The sequence below is a fragment of the Oxyura jamaicensis genome, chromosome 6 (genome assembly GCF_011077185.1).
Source record: "Oxyura jamaicensis isolate SHBP4307 breed ruddy duck chromosome 6, BPBGC_Ojam_1.0, whole genome shotgun sequence".
Lineage (NCBI taxonomy): Eukaryota > Metazoa > Chordata > Aves > Anseriformes > Anatidae > Oxyura > Oxyura jamaicensis.
Window position 1 is genome coordinate 35,407,808 of NC_048898.1, and position 19,774 is coordinate 35,427,581.

A 19,774-nucleotide genomic window follows, 5' to 3' on the forward strand; every position below is an offset into this window, starting at 1 on the left:
CCGGGGTCGGCGGCAGCGAGCGGGGCAGGGCTGCGGAGCGCAGGGGAAGGGGCTTCCTAAAACTGGAAGAAGGAAGATTTAGATTAGACGTTGGGAAGAAATTCTTCCCCGTGAGGGCGGCGAGGCGCTGCCCAGGCTGCCCCGAGGAGCCGTGGGTGCCCCATCCCTGGCAGTGCCCAAGGCCAGGCTGGGGGGCTTTGGGCAGCCTGCGCTGGGGGCAGGGGGCCTGCCCATGGGGGGGTGGCACAGGACGGTCCCTAAGGTCCCTGCCACCCGGAACCGCTCCGGGCGGTGTGGTTCCCCTCGGGGGCACGGCTCGCCTCGGCGCTGGCGAAGCCCCCGGCCCGCAGACGGCCCCACACAGCCGAGGCGAGCGCGCCGCGAGGTGCCTCCGGCCCCGGGTTGGGTCCCGCAGCGCCCCGGCCCCGCAGTCCCGGCCGCGGGGCCCCGGGCCGGGGGGGGGGGGGGGGGGGGGGCAAGGGGGGAGCGGGGGAAGCCGACGGCGGGGGCGCGCAGGCGCGCACGGGGGCGTGCACGGGCGCGCGGGCACGGCCGGGCAGGGAGGCAGGCAGGAGGATGTCGCAGCCGGGCAAGAAGAGCATCCCCCGCAGCACGGTGAGCGCGGGGCGCAGCCGCTGCCGGCGGCCGGAGTTCGCCCGGGGCCGCTCGCCGGCTGCCGCCCGCCCCGGGCCGGCCCCGCACGGGCCCGACTCTTTCCACCCCGGAGGCGGTGGGCGGCCCGCGGGCCCTTTGTCGGCCCGGCCCAGCGGCTCCGGGCGGCTGCCGGCTTTGTCCGCCCGGCCGCGCACAGAGCCGGGGCCGCGGACAAAGGCGGCGGGGGCGCGGGGCAGGGGCCGGGGGGCGCTGCCCGCACCGGACCCCAGCAGTGCTGCTGGGGGGGGGGATTCCCTCCTTCTCCTGCTTCCCTTCCTTCCCCTTCTTCCCCTCATTCCCCTGCTGCCGGGGCTCGGGGCAGCAGCAGGACGCGCCCCCGGCAGCTCCTCTCTTCCTTTCTTTCTTTCCTTTCTTCCCTTGGCCGCCCCCCGGCCGCGCTCCCGGGCGGACCCCACGGGCAGCGGCTGCGGGCTGGGAGCCGCCAGCGCGGAGCCTTCCCGGGACCGGGATCGTGGGGCCGGGAGCCGAGCGGGGAGGCGGTGAGCGCCTCGGGAGTTGGGGAAACAGCAGCGCAGTCGTTCGGTAGCTTCTCCGTGCGGCAGTGGGGGGCTCTAGAACCAGGCGCCGGGTGTTTTCCAGGCTCGGCGTTGCGGCAGCGCACGGGGCCGTGCGGGCAGCCATCCATCTCCCCGCTGCGCCTCCTGCTCCTGCGGCCCTCCGCGGGGTCTGTGCCCCGGGACGGCCCCGGGACGGCCCCTTTGAGCCCTTAGCGGCACCAGAGAGCAGGGAAGGAGCCCCTCGTTCTGCTGCAGTTCCATGTTTACAGAAATGCAGCTGCTTTCTGATTTTCCTGGTTAAAGATCCTGTAAGTCTGACAACCGTGCCACGGTCTTGCTTTGAAGTGAGGCAGGTCCTTGAGGCATTACCAGACTCTGACAAGACTGGGAAAACTAATTAAGGAATGCCAATAAATTACCGGGTTAATAAGATGCACTTAACAGCCCTCACAAGAGGCGCTGATGGAGGAGTCCGATGCTGAGCTGCGGGATGTTGTCTCACAATGCTGGTGGAGCTGCTAAGCTCCTCACCTGGGCAGCTGGTCCCGGCATCCGTCAAGGGTCCGAGGGGGCTCCTGCCCGGGGCTTGCTCTGCACGGGCCCGGGGCCAGGCCCTGCCACAGCACCTAGCTGCCGGCACGCTCCCTGCGAGCCCTGCTCATGCCTGGCATCACAGGAGATCGTGTCTTCCTCTGAAAATGTATGTGGACTTTTCTGCAGGGTACAGCTGGGCTTTGGTATGGAACACTTAGGGTATTAAACTAAGTTTGGATTGTTAAATAACAAAATGCTAAGTCCTAGACTTCATAAAAGCTCATCCTGAGTAAAGCAGCATCTAAATAAACCAATCTTGAATTTTTGTTTGTTTTTCCACTAGAGTGATAAGCTTCTAATCAAGGGAGGAAAAATTGTCAACGATGACCAGTCATTTTATGCAGACATATACGTGGAAGATGGTTTAATAAAGTAAGTTAAAATTTTGTGGTTTTTGTAACAAAATTTCCAGGCCTATTACATTTAATTTGAACAAGGAAAATTAAATCTGACAAATTTGTCATTTAATTTGAACAGGGTTCCTTTCTGACAGTTTTTCTCTTGGAAATATGTCCCCTATCTGAAAAACAAGAATTTTAGAATATGGCCAGGCAGTGCCTAGTGTGCCCCAGCGGTGTTAGGCAGCCCCGGGGCAGGGCGGGACGCAGGGTTTGGTTCAGCAGATCCCGGATCAGTCCTGGAGCTGACAGCCCCTGGCCGTGCTCTGTCGGAGCAGAGCTCTGCCTTGCTCTCTGGGGACAGCCTGGCAGGGAATGTGCCCCAGAAGAGCTGAGGAAGCACACATGAGCGGGCCCCACCAGCAGGGCCTGGACTGGGCTCTTTGTACAGCACTTAAAAGTTGCTGCCACTTACCAGGGCACCTTAATCCTGCTTTCAGACAAATTGGAGAGAACTTGATCGTTCCCAGTGGGGTGAAGACAGTTGATGCCTACAGCCAGATCGTTGTGCCGGGCGGGGTAGACGTGCATACAAGGCTGCAGATGCCCGTGATGGGGATGACCTCTGCTGATGACTTCTACCAAGGCACGAAAGCAGCCCTGGCAGGAGGAACCACAATGATCAGTAAGATGGAGCGGTGCTTGAGCAGGCTTCTAAGTAGAACACTGTGCAGTGAAATACATGGGGCCTTTCATCGTGGCAGAGATTATTTATCCTCAAAGCAGAGAAATGTTAATTTTTGCTATAGTAATCAAAACATCACAAATATGATTAAAATGCATTATGTGTCTTTTGGTAACCACCTTCCTTTGCTGTACACGTATATTGCAAACATACAGCTGTTCCTGCTTCACCTCATAAGACAGTAAACAGAAGAAAACTTTAAACACCTTTTTATATATATGTTTTTTATTATGTATGTAGAATATTTTTTATTTCTGTTTTGTTCTTATTCTCTTCCCAAAGCACGTGGTAGTACTGGCCTGAAGGAGCAGTTCTGAAGGAATCTGCTGTCGCTCTGTCCCATTGTCATAGCCAGCACCGCAGGGAGTAGAGGAAGAGCAGGAAGGGATGGGCTGTGCGTGGCTGCACGTGGGGAATGCCCAAGGGAGCCGCGCAGCAGTATGCAAGGCCATGCTTTGTCCTCTCAGCGTGCCACGTGGTGGAGGCTGTATGAAAAAAAAGGCAGAACAATAGCCATAAATTAGTTAGCCTATTTCATTTGTTTCAGTTTTCTGATACATTTATCTGTAATCAAAGCTATAAAAGCAAATTACTATGAAAATGTCTATCGTAGCAGTAAAGCCTTCCACAGAAATACCCGTGGCTATTGTATTCTCCAGGTGTTTCTCTAGTCACACAGAGCTGTCCCTAGAAAGCATACCAATACTCTGCAGTATTTCCTCAGTTGACCATGTGTTCCCCGATGCCGGAACGAGCCTTCTTGCTGCATACGAGCAGTGGAGAGAGTGCGCCGACAGCAAAGCCTGCTGTGATTACTCACTGCACGTCGACATCCCTCGCTGGCATGACAGCCTGAAAGAGGAGCTGGAAGCCCTCGTGAAAGACAAAGGTAAGGGCACAAAGAGCCCTTCTGACACACCTCTACCCTCACCAAGAAAAAAGAATATTGCAGTATAGGCACATAAGCAAGTTCCCCCAGGGTAAGCTATGACCATGCTTCTCTGCAGGAATGCTTTTATCCGCTGATAAATGTGTGCGTGCAGTGACCTTACTCATTTGCTATTGAGGTGTGAATCACCCATCTCTTACCATCTAGGTTAAAGATGTAGACAAGAGTATTTACACTGGATTCATATCCTAACATATTTTGCAGGATCTTGTTCATGTGCTCTTACCTTTGGGCAATTTACAGCCCAGTATTTAAAATCTCTTTTGGAAACTACAGAAATTATATCAGGCTTCCTGATTCAGGCTCCCTGACTTACAGCCAATATTTAAATAAAAACATTTGAGATTGGGCTAACAGGCCCAAAAGCTTTAGGCTTTTCCCAGAGATGTCATTTGCGCTTCTAATTCCTGTACATCCTAAGGATCCCTTGGACATAGCTTACCAAAAAGCTGGCCATGTATCAGGATTTCATGCATTTCATTAATACTTAATTCGATATTTGGAACTACATTTTGCTTTCAGATATGCTAATGTAGAGCTAAATGACTTCAGTGTAATTTGCAGTCTTGCAAGCAAGGGCTTAATTGGTCAATTAACATAGAAATTTGCAGTGAATTTCCCATTAAAATGCGGAGTGAATGAAGTAATGTAGCCATTCAAAGCTTAAACCAGATATTTTTCATATGTATGTTCCCATGAAATACAGTTTGTTTGCAATTTGATCGTAGTTTGGGATTAGTTGTTGCCTTTATCCATATAAAAAACTGCCAATTCTCAGGCTTTGACTCTGTTCTTCATGTTTCATGTTTGATAGAAATGAATTAAGATTGTGTGCAATGCTTTGTGCAGAAATAATGTACATCTGTTTGTCTAACTAAATGCCAATGTGCTGAATAACAGTGCTTTAAAACAAGAGAGTCTCATATTTTGTTGTACTTTGTGGTCGTGGCACTAATGCATTAATTCAAATACAGTTAGAAGTTGGAAAGAAACCATAAATTCAGACCACTTCTGGAGGGAAAATTAAGACTGGAAGCAATGCATTTACTTCTGTGAATTTGGATCGAGTTACAGACAGTATCTCACGTCAGAAATGGACAATGTGTTTTTTTTTTGTTCAGGTGTACCAAACATAGGAGTGTATTGTCTCCCGTGACTCCCAAAAGGTGGGGTTCAGCTCTCATGAGAAGTTTCAGTGCTTAGCCTTGGTTTGCTTTCAGCCCAGCCCCCCCTGCACAAAGCCACCCGAGTCGAACAGCCCTGCTCAGCCCGTACCACAGTGCTGCGTTCTGGGCTGTGATAATAAATGCACGTGTCGTTTTCTTTTTTCAAGGCGTGAACTCCTTCCTGGTTTTTATGGCTTATAAGGACAAACTTCAGTGCACTGATGCCCAGGTAATACAGACAGCCAAAGTGCAATAGAAGTAATTGTGCACTTCTGAGCAGAGACCATAATTTATCTGATACTGGGCAACCCATTCTCTCTTGACAGATGTATGAAATATTCAGCATTATTCGAGACTTGGGTGCCATTGCCCAAGTGCATGCTGAAAACGGAGACATCATTGATGAGGTACAGTAATTACATTCATTTACATTAAAGGTGGAGCAGAGTAACTTGATGTAAGGCAAAGTGCTGACTTCAACAGATAGGACACAGATGCTAATGGAAGGTGCCAGCATGCTTTTAGCATTCATGTAATGCTGCAAAATTGAGATATGTCCAAATGAGACAAAGAGGAGCAACCTGCAGTTGCTTTGTGAAGACAATCAGCATGCACTTTTACTGTGTGCTGTCCACTGCTGTCACCTGGGTTGTTCACCTTTGAAATCTCTAGCAGGGCAATCTCTCATTCCTCTTTGCATGTTGACACCAGGCCTTGAGAGATCAGGGGAATCCAGAAATGGTGTCAGCCCTAACCTGCCCCTTCTGTCCTCCACCTACACGCTCCTGGTGAGATTTGGTCTCCAGTATAATCTGAGTACCAAAGTTTTGGAGGGAAGAGGCTGAGAGGAAATCCTGTTCTGGTAGCATGTGCAGGAGGATCTGGGGCTCCTGCTACAACCAACAGCATCCTCCCAGTTTTTCCATGCACTTGAGTTTCATCACATAAATCTGTTCAACGGTTCCCAGAGAGGGGCCTCTTAAAGGTTGACTGACTGCCTTAAGTGGTATTTTATCACATGATTTATCTTGTTTAGAAATCTTGAGTATGCTTAGAAGTCTTGAGGACTTGAGAAGGTTAAAGAGTTTAGCATTTTTTAAATAATCTGCATTAGACATGGTAATATATATCTCCAAAAATGGCTTTCAAGAACTTACTTGGTATTGCACACTGTTCATTATTTTTCCTTTTTAGCTTTAAAGAAGAAAGTCCTAGGTAAATACTGCAAATAGCTGATAGATGTAGAATTAGACTTGTGGTTCCTTTTAGCTTACGGTCACTTAAGTGTTCAGTATGGTGTGGGAGGAGAGTTTAAAATGAAAGCAGAATCCCAGTCCTTGAAGTGGGTTTACTTGAACAAACAAGTTAGAGGGTAATTCCCACCCTCATCTTCTCTTCTTCCATGGGCTTCGCTGAGCAGCTTCAGCCTAGGCTCAAGGGTCCAGGAGATACCTGCTCCTTTTCTGTAGCCATGAATCGTATGTAGCACAGGCTTAGAGTAAGCAGTGGTGGGTCTGAAATCCCAAGTCTTCCAGAACTGTAACTGGGTTTAAAAAATGGAGAAGGTCCAAAGGACATGTAGCAGTTCCCAGTCCAAAGATGTTTCCACAGCGTAAGTTGGGCCTTACTTTCACTCCCAGCTGTTGATGGATTGTCATAGATATGATGTAATTGTATGCATTTATCATTTACATGTACTATGTAATTGTATTCATGAATTGCCATCATCCACCAGGCACTTCTGAGCAAGGTGAGTCCCACGCTGCTTCAGACAGACCATTCACATTGCTCACTGCTCTTGCTCATCTTCTTCCCCCTAGGAGCAAAAAAGACTGTTGGACCTTGGGATTACGGGGCCAGAAGGGCATGTCCTGAGCCGCCCCGAGGAGGTAACGCCAGCAGCTTTTCCAGCAGAACTATCCAAAGCTGCAGACCAGCCACTGCTTGTGGCGGTTCAGCTTTGACAGAGATGTCTTGAGATGTTTTCTGCTTGTGTTTGTTTTTGTGTCTGCAGGTTGAAGCAGAGGCGGTGTACCGGGCCATTACAATAGCAAAACAAGCCAACTGCCCCTTGTACATCACAAAAATAATGAGCAAAGGTGCAGCAGATGTGTTAGCCCAAGCCAAGAGAAAAGGTAAAGCGCTATTTAATGTTTTCACGCTAATTGAGCCTATTCAAATAAGCCCAGGAATGTCACCCTAGGTGCAAGGTTTAAGAACTCGTTAGCACCTGAGTTCTCTCACATTTTAAGGGTGCTAAAACTTGGTGTTGGCTTTTCTTCACAGAGTATGCCAGAGCTAATTGCTCTGAACTGAACTCAAAAGATGAAGAGATGCGCTTGAAACTGACACCCGAATCTGAGTACATGCAGAAAAAAAAAACCAACACCTCGCTTCTGATCATTTCTCATGAGCTAAATGAAAAGTGGAACTGGAACAAAGTCCAAATTTAAATGGGGTGCGGTGGGGAGGGCTAGCAATGTTCCTACAGGGAAGCAAGGTTGAGCAATGTCTTGAGAACACGGTGTTCTGCGGCCACGGCTGCCCCCAGCCAGAGAGAGCCTCCCGTTTGATGTAAAGAAATGTGTAACTCTTAGCAGATAGAAAGGTGTGTGTTTTTCTAAGGAGAAAGGAGATGCATTCAAAACTTGTTCTGGCAGCACTTCCCAGTCATCTGGGATAATCTGAGGGATTAGTCTGTATTTAAAAAGCTGAAATACTGAGAGCACCGGAGGTAAACGAAACCATCCTTATTGCTAACCACAGTATTTGTCTGCGCTGTGTGAACGGAGGCTCACGGGCATGCAGCAGGTTTGCAGTCACTGATTCCATGGCTCTGCAGGCACTGTTGTGTACGGAGAGCCCATCACCGCCAGCCTCGGCACCGACGGCTCGCACTACTGGAGTAAGAACTGGGCCAAAGCCGCAGCCTTCGTCACCTCTCCCCCCATCAGCCCCGACCCGAGCACGCCGGATCGTCTCACCTCCCTGCTGTCCTGGTGAGTTCTGTGCTGGTGCCCGTGGTGCTGACAGCCTGCCCGGCTGGGGACGTGGAGGAGCGGTGCGGATGGCATTTCCAGACGTAGCACCACCGCAGGCCGGGCCTGCCCCGAGGCTGTGTCGGGGGAGCTCTGTGCCGGGCACCCTGTGGGGCAGTCGGCGTGCGGAAACCAGCCTGGAGACTGTCACGCTTCTCCACAGCAAAAGCATAAATCTTGGGTTGTTTTTTGTAAAAGGAGCCAGGTGACAGCCATGTGGCTGCTTTGAAAGAGGATCTAGGTTAGGCTTTGATGCAGCTGGGTAGCAGCTACCAGACTTCTCCCATATAAATCAGTCTCACACGACCTGCTTCCATCCTCAGAGCCGCAAACGGGAGCGCGCTGCGCCCTCCGTGTCACCCGAGGGGCCAGGGCACCGGGACTCAGCGGCCAGCAGGGCCCTGTCTCAGCGTGACCCACGGGAATCTACCTGCGTTTGTTTAGCTTTACAGTAAATTGAAGGGTTTCATCAGAAGCAATGTTAGGCATGCACAAGCTTTTAAAATCTGAAACATGAACACTGAGGGCATGTTACCCCGGAGAGCTGTTTTCAGTCTATTGTTACACAACAAAGCCCATCAGGTCGGCATGAGCATCTCCGGAACAGTTCACAAACGCGACAGACACTGACAGGTCAGCAAACAAATGGACAGGTAAATAACAACGCCTGCATGTGCTCTGCCTGTACCCACAGATGGAACAGTGACTGGAGCCTTGCATTACATGCAGCATGTATACATACAGTACTGCGTAAAATGTAATATAGTACATTACATTTGGTTTTATTTAGATCTTGTTTTATTTAACCATATCCTTGCTTTAAGAGATGTTTTAGCACCATATCAAAAGGATGGTTCTTAGAACCACCTTTATATTAAAGCAATATGAGGTTCAAAAGGAAGGTACCAAGATTAAGGAGGTTACTAAACACTAAAAGTAATAGCCAGATTAGGAGAAAATATCAAAAGCATGTAGGGGGCTGCTGTTACTGTTCTTAGAAGATTTCAGTGCTTTATTCCTGTGTAAATTGGTAGAGCAAGATGCCTCTGTGTACTTGTAAAAATTGCCTCAACATACCTTGACTTTCAAAGGAATATAAAGATCTGAAGTCACCTGCCTGTGCAGCCTTTATTGATTAAATCAATGAACATCAAACAGGCGGGGCACAGAGCCCGCGGGCACTTGTGTCACACAGTCTTGTAGGCAAGGGAGAACTTCACCCAGGGAGAGCAGCAGTTTCACCGAAAGGAGACACATGTTCGCAGTTCCGAGAAGCCCATTCAAGGCCACTGCCGCTGTTGTTTGCGTCCTCTGACCACGTCTCTTCTGTTTGTCCTAGCGGGGACCTGCAGGTGGTGGGCAGCGCGCACTGCACATTTACCACCGCCCAGAAGGCAGTGGGAAAAGACAACTTCACCCTCATTCCCGAGGGAACAAACGGCATTGAAGAACGGATGTCAGTGATTTGGGAAAAGTGTGTGGTAGGTACTGAAATAACACTGATTCCTGCCTCCACGCGAACGCAAGTGGATGTGAAGAGTGCTTGTGTCAGGTGATGTCAGATTTCTCATTAATTCAAATGAGCCCTGAAGTGTGACATTGTCTAGACTGCTCCTTCAGAAGAGCTTGATAATGGGAGAGAATGTGACACTCGAATGCCTTCAAAGTGTCTTCAAAGGGTTTGGTGGGGGAATAACCCCCCCGCCTCAACTTGCAGTCGGGAGAGAAAGTCTTCCACAGATTTCTGTAAGGGGAGGGCGTGATGTTGCTCTGCACTGGTGCTCGCACGAGGCCCGGGGAGGTTGGTGGGCACAGGGAGCATCCTTCATACCTGCAGGAGGTTCCCTGTCCCACTCCACAGCACGTCAGTGTGCTCAGCCCCATGGGCCTGCCGCCAGAGCACCCCTGGGAGTTCATCGCGTGGCACGGAGAGCTTCGTGGCGACTTCCCGGAGCCAGGGAACCATGCTGAAGCCTTACGTAGGCTTTGTTCTTGAGGAAACAAAGGAGATATTTAGGAGTTGGACTCGATGATCCTTGTGGGTCCCTTCCAACTCAGATTTTCTATGAAATGTAATTCTGTAGAATCAGTGTGGCTGGGGCTGGAAGGGACCTTAAAGATTATCAAACTCCAGCCCCCTGCCATAGGCAGGGATGCCACCCTCTAGATAAGGCAGCTATTGAACGTCTGGGTGGTCCATTTCCAGCTGTTTAATGCTTCAGCAGGGCTTAATTACCATCGTGGGGACAAATGTCTTGAATTAAATACTGTGGTCAAGACTGTGGGATTTTTTCGGTGTATCAAAGCGCTAAGAGAAAGGTTGCATGCAATCTCTGTTTGTATGGAAAATGCAGGTTTGTTTGTGGTGGGACTGTCGTGCTTTTCTGTACCAAATGGTTCTTCCTTCCTTCTGCTGTCCAGGTCTCAGGGAAGATGGATGAGAATGACTTTGTAGCAGTGACCAGTACAAATGCTGCCAAAATCTTTAACTGCTACCCCAGGAAAGGGCGAATTGCAGTTGGCTCTGATGCAGACTTGGTCTTGTGGAACCCCAAGGCAACAAAAATTATCTCAGCAAAAACCCACAATTTGGTAAATTATCTTTTAAAGTATTTTCTTGAGATGATGCTACAGTCAGAAGAGAGCAGTAAAGTAACACACTTCTTCAGATCAGAAAGATTAGTGCATTCACCAAGGGAGGAGCAATGTGGAAAAGATGATGAAGGACCATTTGATTTTTAAAATGCAAGAAAATAAAAATATCGCTTGTTTACTGTAACACTGAAGAATTTGTGAGGGGCAGGATTGTGACTGAGTAGCTGGGTGATTGATCTGAGACAGTCTGCCTCTGGAACACAGATCCTATGATTGATGTGCTTGCTGCAGACTGGAAGAAAGGTGTTGACCTTGTTTTGAGTATTAAACTAAAAGAAAAGGTGTGTCCAGTGAAGGCAGCATGTGGAGGCCTGATGCACATGAGGGAACAAACCCCAGCTCACATTAATTCCTGTTTGTCAATGTGAACTTTTAAGTTCCAATTTAGAAAACCAGTAGTAGTTCCTCTAATACCTGTGCAATGATGAAAGAAAACAGCTGTTCACAGCATAAAGCCATTTTGCCACCAGCGCCAAACGCCAGCATGCCCCAGAGACCCAGGTGCACTCCCCTCGGGCTCTGGTCCTTGGCAGGTGTTGCAGGTCAGCAGAGTGAGGCAGTTGGAAAAGGTTTGGGGTGTCTCTTAGTGGCATTTTGTGTGTGGTTTTCCAGGCTGCGGACATCCCCAAATTAATTCCAACAAGAGTCTCGGGTAGAAAGCTGTAGTTGAAAGTGAGGGATGCATTTGAGGTGGCGTGAGGTAAGTTAGAGATGGAGCTGATTTAAACTAGTGTAGAAACATTTTTTTGGCACAAGGGTTTTTATTGAAGAAAATGATCATTATTACTGAAATATTTGGGTGTTTTCTTTAAAAAATAGTAGTTTATTTTTCGTCCAGAAAATTCTCTTATGCTTTTTCAAGATGCAGCATTTTTTCATAGTAAAGTTTGGGTTTTGATAGTTTGTTAGTGATAGTCAGGGGAATATTTGAAAAAAAAGTTGGCATGATTTTGCATTTCCCGTAAAATACAATTCTCATTTATTGTGGTAGAAAACTTGCAGTGTCTTGGAAAAAATTACAGGAAAGGTGTCACCAAATGGAGAGCTGCAGCAGAGCTCTTCTGAGGTTTTGAAATAATTAATTGTTAGTATATAGTAAAAACCTGGTTTGCTTCAGAAATGCCACAAGTCTTTTGGTCAACTACTGAATCTTCTGAGGATTTAATTTTTCTGTTCCACTTTGCCTTAGTTCATCCAATTAGAAGAACCTTATTATTTGAAATATAAAGGCTTAAGTTAAGTCCAACTAATTGTGCATGAGGAGTAATGTACAAAAATGCATGCATGTGTAACTGAAATGACTGTGACCTCCTTTTCTTAAATCTTAAATTTACTTAACATCCTGTTTTTTTTTTGTTTTTTTTTTTTTTCAGAATGTGGAGTACAACATATTTGAAGGCATGGAGTGCCATGGGGCTCCTACTGTGGTCATAAGTCAAGGAAAAGTTGTTCTTGAGGATGGGAACCTGTTTGTCACCCAGGGGTCGGGTCGCTTCGTTCCCAGAAAGACGTTCCCTGATTTTGTTTATAAAAGGATAAAGGCCAGAAACAGGGTAAGAAGAAATTTATTTGCAGTGCTCCCATATTTTCATTGCCATCTCCCTGCATTATGTATTGAAGTCACTGTTCTGGTATGCCCGCTGGTGCAATAGGCAGCAGAAACAAGAGTATTGTTAATGTTACTCCTCCTCATACCTTGGAAATTTGTGATGTTGCCATGTAATTACTTCGGCGTATGGCTTGGCACAAACTACTTCATAATGCCTGTTTTAGTCTTGTAACTGCTCATACCAGTTTTATTAGAATTACTTAGTATTACTGTTATAAAGTTACAGAACAAAAATATGACTTTACCAAATCTGCTTGTTTTGTTTTGAGGTAGAAGGGAAGAATTCATCTCTACCTGTGCTAGAAATGATTGCGTTACTGTATTACCGATCTGCTGCTTTGCTCCTGTCCGTGACTAATAGGGGTAGTGGTCAGTCGCTGCTGGAAATAACGAGTCCTTCAGTGTGCCAGCACAGCTTTTTTAGGAGATACAAAGACGTTCAAATGTATACAGAGCTCCTCAACGACTGCACCCTCCTTCCCCTTTCCATGTGTTATTTTCATGATGCCCTGCAGATGAATGCAGTGCAAGAATCACAAACCCCAGGCTCACCAACAGCGCTGGCAGCTTTGGTCCCAGTTTCCCTCTCGAGTCCCTGCTGCAGTGGAGTCAGGGGAAGGCCCCGGGTTGTGGGGCAGCTCCCAGCAGAGGGCAGGACCTCGTGGTCCACCTCCAGTCCCTTCGGGCCCAGCAGCGTCGGCAGCTGCAGCACAAGAAGCCCTGTACCGGCGGCTCCATCTCCCTGGCACACCTAGCACCCTCTGCATCGCTCTCACACAGGGATGCCACGCGGGCTGCGGGGACGAGGAGCCCCTGGGCTCCTTGCTAGCAGTCAGGTTGCGTCTGTGTTAGCTTTGAAAGGCACCCTGTGCCACTGCTGTGTCCTAAAGGACGGCGCTTGCTAAATATAAACTCTCACTTACTGAAGGTCCCTGGTCTCCTGGCTAGATGGTAATTGAGTGTCAGACCAGGCAGTTAGTGATTTCTTTGTTAAGTTAATTCATTTGGGCAGGCACATTTGGTACTTTGCAAACAACCAGACAGTCTGCCCATGCCATCTCTTGATCCTTGATTTAACTGGAGCTTTGGAAAAGAGCTGGGGTCGAGAGGAGTGCTGTAGAGCACTGAGCAAAGTATTTTCTCTACAAGGCAGTCAGCACGAAGATGAAGGTGACGTACGAGAAAAACTGCTATGGAAAACTTTATATATTTGTTGATAACCTATCAGTCTGTCCCTTCTTATTTGAAACCCAGCACTTCTCATCTGCAAAACAAGCCCGTTCTGACCCTGTGGCTGCCAAAGGACTGCCACGCTGTTTTGCCTGTGAGGAGAAACAGCCTTAAGCACGTTCAGGATGAAGTACTGGTAATTAAGTCCTTTCCCTGTGCCAGCTGTGGCTTTTCTCATATAGGCCTGAAGGGACGGAGTGTGGCAGGACGTGGCAGTGGCTCCCCGTCATACCATGCCGCCTGGGGCGCGTGCTGCTGGGACGCTGCCACCGGGGCAGAGCGGCCGTGGCGTGGTGGGCGAGGGGCCGGGCACCCCCTGCCCACCTGTAAGGGGCACGGAAGGGGCCTTTTGGTGAGACATTAGCATGGCAGCTGGGTGCCAGGACCGAAAGCATCAAAGCAGGTTTTATGCTTGTTTGACAAAATGCAGGGAACCCCTTGCACAGCAGTTTTGCAGGACTAACCTCTAAGTGCTTTTCTCTTTGGGGTGAGTGCAGCCAGGGGCTAGTGCGGCACTGCTGCAGCAGCAGGTGAGGACCAGAACCCGCCGGGATCCCGATTGGTTTCGCCAGCGTTTGTGTGTTGCTCACGCCTGCTCCTTCCCTCCCCGCAGCTGGCCGAGGTGCACGGCGTCCCGCGGGGGCTCTACGACGGGCCGGTCCACGACGTCGTCCTAAGCACGAAGGCCGTGGCGCCCACCGCAGCGTCGAGGATGGCGGCCTGCGCCGGCAAAGTCCCGTCTGTCCCCGTGCGCAACCTGCACCAGTCGGGGTTCAGCCTGTCCGGTACGTGTGGGCCTGGCAAGGGAGAGGTGGAGGCCACGGGCGGTGGCAAGGCCCTGCCAGGCCAGGCAGGGGCTGTGTGTGGTCAGGGCTCCAGGGCAGCGATCTGTGTCACAGCTGGTTTGTTCAGGCTGGCTCAGTTCTGAGCTTGGACTGAGTCGCATAGCTCCATCCTCAGGAACCTGCAATAAAACCTCCTCTGCCTTCACATGTAGGCGGAGGGTGCTTCAGCACTGCCTGGCACAGCATCCCGTGAAAATCTGCCCGGCAGCGTCACTGACCTTGGAAAAAATCATGCTTTGTCTTAAGATAACCGCCTTCATTTTGTTTTCTTGGCTGGCTGAACTCATACAGGCGGATCATACAGTGTTTAGTAAATCTACAAGGTCCCAGGTTTTATTGCATAGAAGCTGTTTATTTACAGGAAAGCCATTTATAATGTCCAGGAAGAAGCAATAAAAAATAAAGGCATTCAGGTAACCAAAGTCATGCCAAACTGTACTGTGATAATGCAGCACCCCAATTAATGTATATTGAAAATGCTAGCACTGCTCACAGGCGAAATACTTGATGACCGGCACATTTAAAGCAGTGAGACCTTCACAGCTCGTGGATGTTACAGCCGCGTGCCTCTCCTTTCCCGCAGGGTCGCAGGCAGATGACCACATTGCCAGGCGTACGGCTCAGAAGATCATCGCCCCGCCGGGCGGGCGCTCCAACATCACCTCCCTGTCCTGATGCCACGCTCCTGCCCGCTGCGCCCGGCTGCCCGCGGTGCTGCCTCCTGCCCACGGCGGCCCCACGGCAGGGGCTCGTGCCGGTGGTGCTGGGGCCGAGCCAGGAAAGGCATGGCTGGTTCCCTCAAGCTCAGGATGAAAGCGAGGCATTCGTCAGATACCCCGGGCCCCTTCTCTTAGGTAGAAAATAGACGAAGCCCTCCCAAGAGGTAGTGGTGATAGTATGCCCATCTGCATTTCTCCCACTCTGTAGAGCTCCCAGTCTGTATTTCTTACCTAGATACTCAGAAAGCCCTTAGCATATGCATGCCGACACCTAGAAGTACATTTTAAAGTGTGTTCAGCGGTGCTGCTAGCTGTCTTGTGACCAGGATGACCATGAAGGTGCATTTGGCTGGAATATGCTCCTTTCTGTCGCTATGACTGCCCTTCCTACTCCAAGGACTTTTTACTGATGAACACTTCGTACACAGTGAATGCACAGCTCTGTCGTGCTTGCAGCTCTCACCGGCAGCTCTTTACCCCATCTCCTTGGGCAGCTCGGGCATGCTCCAGGAGCCGTCACTGATGCGATGGCGCAGCGGTGCGAGCCCCCAGCGCGGCCGACTCGCGCTGTAGCATCCCTGGGGCTGGTGCAGGTGCTGTCGGGGCAGGCAGGGTCATGGCTGTGTTGGTGGGAGCCACGTGTCCGGTCTCCTGTAGTCTTGTTAGGCTTGTTTTTAAGGGATATTTATACAGTTTTTCAAGTACCAAGTGTATGTCTTAAACCAATAAAAGGCTCATTTGAAGGCCAGTTGCATATGACTTTTTATAAAGGTGATTCTACCCCATTTATTATATTTAAAGGTACGTACAGTAAAAGTGAACCTCTGTGCCACAGAGCTATGCATGGGCCTCTGACAGAATGGATCATCATTTGGTTTTTGTTCCTTGCTTTGAATAAAGTTTGTTGGAAATCCTGATATGATGGGAGTGGTTGACCAGTCTTAGTCTATCTTTGTGTGGTCTTCCTTGGCTTGTTATGCATGACAGTTTGTAAAATTGATTCCTGACGTATGGGATTCTGCACAGTGACAGTAAGAGTTTGGTGAGTGTTTTGTTTGGTGTTTTTTTTTAGATTGTCTACTCTGACCTGTATCTCATAGCCCCATGCAATTACCTTTAGGAATTTCTGCATCAAATACTGCATCAAATTTCTGCATCAATATGCAATTCTTCAGATATATTTTATTTAGAAGAAATAATTTATTTATTTATTTATTTATTTTGCCTGCAGTTTTTATTTTCTATTTATTTTCTTCCTGAATTGTGTTTTGTTGCTTTCTAATAAAAAGCATTTTCTTTCTAAAAACTGTAAAATCCATTCATAGGGGAAACATTCACTTGAATTAATTCCCAAAGCTGCGTGCTGCTAAGAAGCACACCCACCACCCAGCAAGGCTGAACACAGCCAGTAACCCAGAACACAGCCCTGCGCCCCTGGGTTTCCCCAGGCCCCGCATGGCCCCAGATCTCGCTGCTCTTAGCAGGGGCTTTCTGCAGGCTCTTCCTTGGCAATACGCCTTCCTTCAGCAGCCAGGCTGCTCGGTGAAAGGGGCCAGGGCCAGGGGGACCATGGCAGTGCCTGCAGACACCGTCCCCTCCCCGCTGAGCCCTGCGGTGGGGTTGGGGCCAGTGCCCCCAGGAGCCCCCAGGAGCCCCCATCAGCTCTGCTGACCGAAGGAGGGGTTCGCGTTCGTTCCCTCTGTGGGGGCCGTTTCCCAAAGGGAGTCCTGGGGAGCAGCAGAGCCCGCAATGCTGCAGGTTCACCCCAGCCTCCGAACGCAGCAGCGGGGGCTAAAACACAGAGTGTGCCCCCCTGGGATGTCTGACAGAGTCCTGCAGACCCAGCTGCCTGCAAATGCATCCAGAGCCTGCAGGAAGCGAACCCACCTGGGGCACAAGCAGCCTGCGTGGCCTTAATTCCCTCTGACAGCGTCGCTGCAGGCTCTGGGTCAGACAAAGAGACGGAGCTGGCGTGCCTTCGCCGTGTGATGCTGGAGCTCAGGTCCTGGGGGGCTGCTGGGGGACAGGGACCCCCGGAGGTCACTGGTCCAAGCCCCGGCTCCAGCAGGGCAGCCGGCTGCAGGCAGCGCTGAGCCATTGCCCGGTGTTTGCGGATGAATGTCTCACCTTCTGGCAGAAGAGCCGCGCTATGTTCCAAAAACATTAAAAAAAATCAAAGACAATTGCCCAGCTGCAAGCAAAGCAGGCTGTACGGGGCAGGAGCCTGCGGGCACCCAGCAGGGGCACAGGCCGAAGCCCGGGGCTGCAGGACACGGCTGCAGAGGCACCAGGAAGCAGGGCTCACGCTTGCAGGGGGAGCAGCCCGAAGACGCGGATCAGCTGGCAGGATCTTTGCTGCTTTTTCCCCAGCTTGCAGCAAACCTTGCCCTGAACCACCGTCTGGTGGGCAAGCGGGCTCCTTCCCAGCCCATCCAGCGCAGGCAGCTTTCCTTCAGCCCCGGCCATCCCAAAGGGCAGCACAGGCACTCCGAGCAGGGAGAAAGGCAACTTGGGCGCTGAGCATGGGGAGGGGCAGCCCCCTTGTCCTGCCCTGAGGATGAGCCCCAGCTTTGCAGCCTTAGGAGAAGCAATGCCAACCCAAGGGCAGGCCGTGGGGAGAGGGCAGGCGCTGCTGCTGCAGATGGGCGACTGGAAACGCTCCTGTGGCAGGTGGGTACAGCGGGCACTGCGCTGCCACCGGGATAAGCTGGGGAAACGCAGCACCGCTCACAGGGCTGCTGCTGCGAACAGACCTGCTCACTGCCCGGCTGTAAGGCGCTGCTGCTGCTGCTCAGCTTCTGCAAGTGAAACGTCCTGGCCATTACACCAACTGGTGCAGTTTGGATGCTGAACAACTCCGGTCTGTGATGCGTAAACAAGAGATATAATTATAGCATGCACTTTTTACAAGTTTTAATGTTGTTTTCCTACAGAGCAATAACCTAGAAATGACTGCAAAAACTTGGCAATGTTAAAAACACACATTTATTACTCCACATATGCAATGGCTTCTTGCAGTATCTGCAAAAACACAAATTTGTTGTCATAACTGAAACCTTCAGTGACATGGCAGTATTGTCATGCAATAAGATTACAGAAATGTATGAACTTAAAGTACAGAGATATGCTTTACATATCCAATTTACACGGAAATAATTAAAAACTATACCCTACCAAGGCATCAGGATTTCGGCACTGTCCAACGTCAAGTTCATATTATTGGCATTTTTGCTATTATTACTCCTAGTCTCCTTTTGTAAGGTATAGAGCAATAATAAAGAACTGGCAACAAAAAGATCCGGACCCGATCTGGCATTTGTTTTCTATGCAAAATTCCCAGTGAAGTCTGTGTAGTTCAATGGAAACACTTAAAAATATGCAACTTTGCAGAACTTCAAAATACAAGAGAGATAAGAAACTTATGGCAAGGAACTTAAGGAGAATAATTTACAGGTGGTGCAGACTTTTCACAGCAGATAATGGCACACCCTGTATAAATCTGTCATACAAAAAATACATGTATTTAAATATCTATATACAGAAAATTATTGTATTCTGGTTCTAGTGGAGATGTAAACCAGAGCTGGATCAACTCCCAAGCTCTGCGTTACGGGGTTTGGTAACGGGAGTGCTTCACGACTTCACCATGAGTTTTGCTTACACCTGGAGCCGAATCAGGCTCTGAAGCAACAAAGGGAGAACAAGAAGGACAGAAACGGCTCAGAGGACTTCAAAGCAACACGGTTTTCCTAGGAACCAGCCCTTCCACAGGGCGTATGCCCCACAGCCGGCAGTGCTTGCACGGCCGCGGGCACCCCGCTCTGCTCCAGGGCGGCCCCGCGCTGCGCCCAGGGCATGGGCACCGCAGGGAGCCGGGCACGCAGGGGACGGCAGCACGGGGACAGCGGTGGCACAGCCGATGCGAACCTGCCCCAGCCCCCGCGGCACAGACGGCAGTGAGAGAGCAGCCCCGACACCCCGAGGTGACAAACAATGCCCCATGGCCCCGTGGCAGGAACTGAGGTGACAACATACAGACACAAAACAGCGACAGGGAGCAGGGCACAGCAGAGGAGACACGTTGAAACCCATCCTGGGCTTTTTTGACAGTGAAGCCAACAGGTATCCATTTATACCGTGCTTCCTTTTCACAATTGCTCATTTCTTTCAATTTCATCTCCGGGGTCTCTGCGTAAGTAGGCCTCATTAAAACCTGTTCCCCAAACGGGCAGCAGTGACGTGTCCGTCCATGCATTACTGGAAACGAGTACTCATGCTGTACCGTACTCACGGTGTCTCGACTACACGGCACAGCGATCCTACAAGTCTACGTCGTGTCACCTGTTCCCAGCAGGTAAGGGTTAGAAGTTCCTGATGTGAGGCAGAAAGGAGAGTTCCCAGATGTGTTTCCCTGCGTGCCTGCTGGATTTCAGCAGTGCTTTCTGGGCGGCCAGAATCTGACCCAGGTGACTTCATCCGGGGAGCAGCCGTGACGTGGTGCCTTCCCAGCCTTGCGGGGCACTGCGTGGCGCTGCTCAGGGCATTCTCCCAACTCATACGGGAAGGGGAGTGCTGCAAAGAGAACATAAACGACCGAGACAGGTTCTGGAGTGAGGCGCTCCGGTTTCTGGGAAGTGAGCCAGCTCGTGTCTGCACACAGCAGCGGGATGTTAAGGGCCATTTGTAACATGTCCTGAAGAAAGCGACGAAGATC

The 19,774-nt window shown here is 50.2% G+C and overlaps 1 protein-coding gene across 1 annotated transcript; it reads left to right on the forward strand.

The window, feature by feature from the left end:
* Positions 1 to 503: 503 nt before the first annotated feature.
* Positions 504 to 15,977, forward strand: DPYSL4 (dihydropyrimidinase like 4). Its single transcript, XM_035330354.1, has 14 exons — positions 504 to 615; positions 2,050 to 2,138; positions 2,605 to 2,789; positions 3,574 to 3,738; positions 5,132 to 5,193; positions 5,291 to 5,371; positions 6,785 to 6,853; positions 6,979 to 7,099; positions 7,807 to 7,963; positions 9,342 to 9,483; positions 10,424 to 10,594; positions 12,031 to 12,210; positions 14,110 to 14,281; positions 14,925 to 15,977. Exons 1-14 carry the CDS (start codon positions 577 to 579, stop codon positions 15,014 to 15,016), a joined length of 1,725 nt encoding a protein of 574 aa, XP_035186245.1. The 5' UTR covers positions 504 to 576; the 3' UTR covers positions 15,017 to 15,977.
* The last annotated feature ends 3,797 nt before the right edge of the window (positions 15,978 to 19,774 follow it).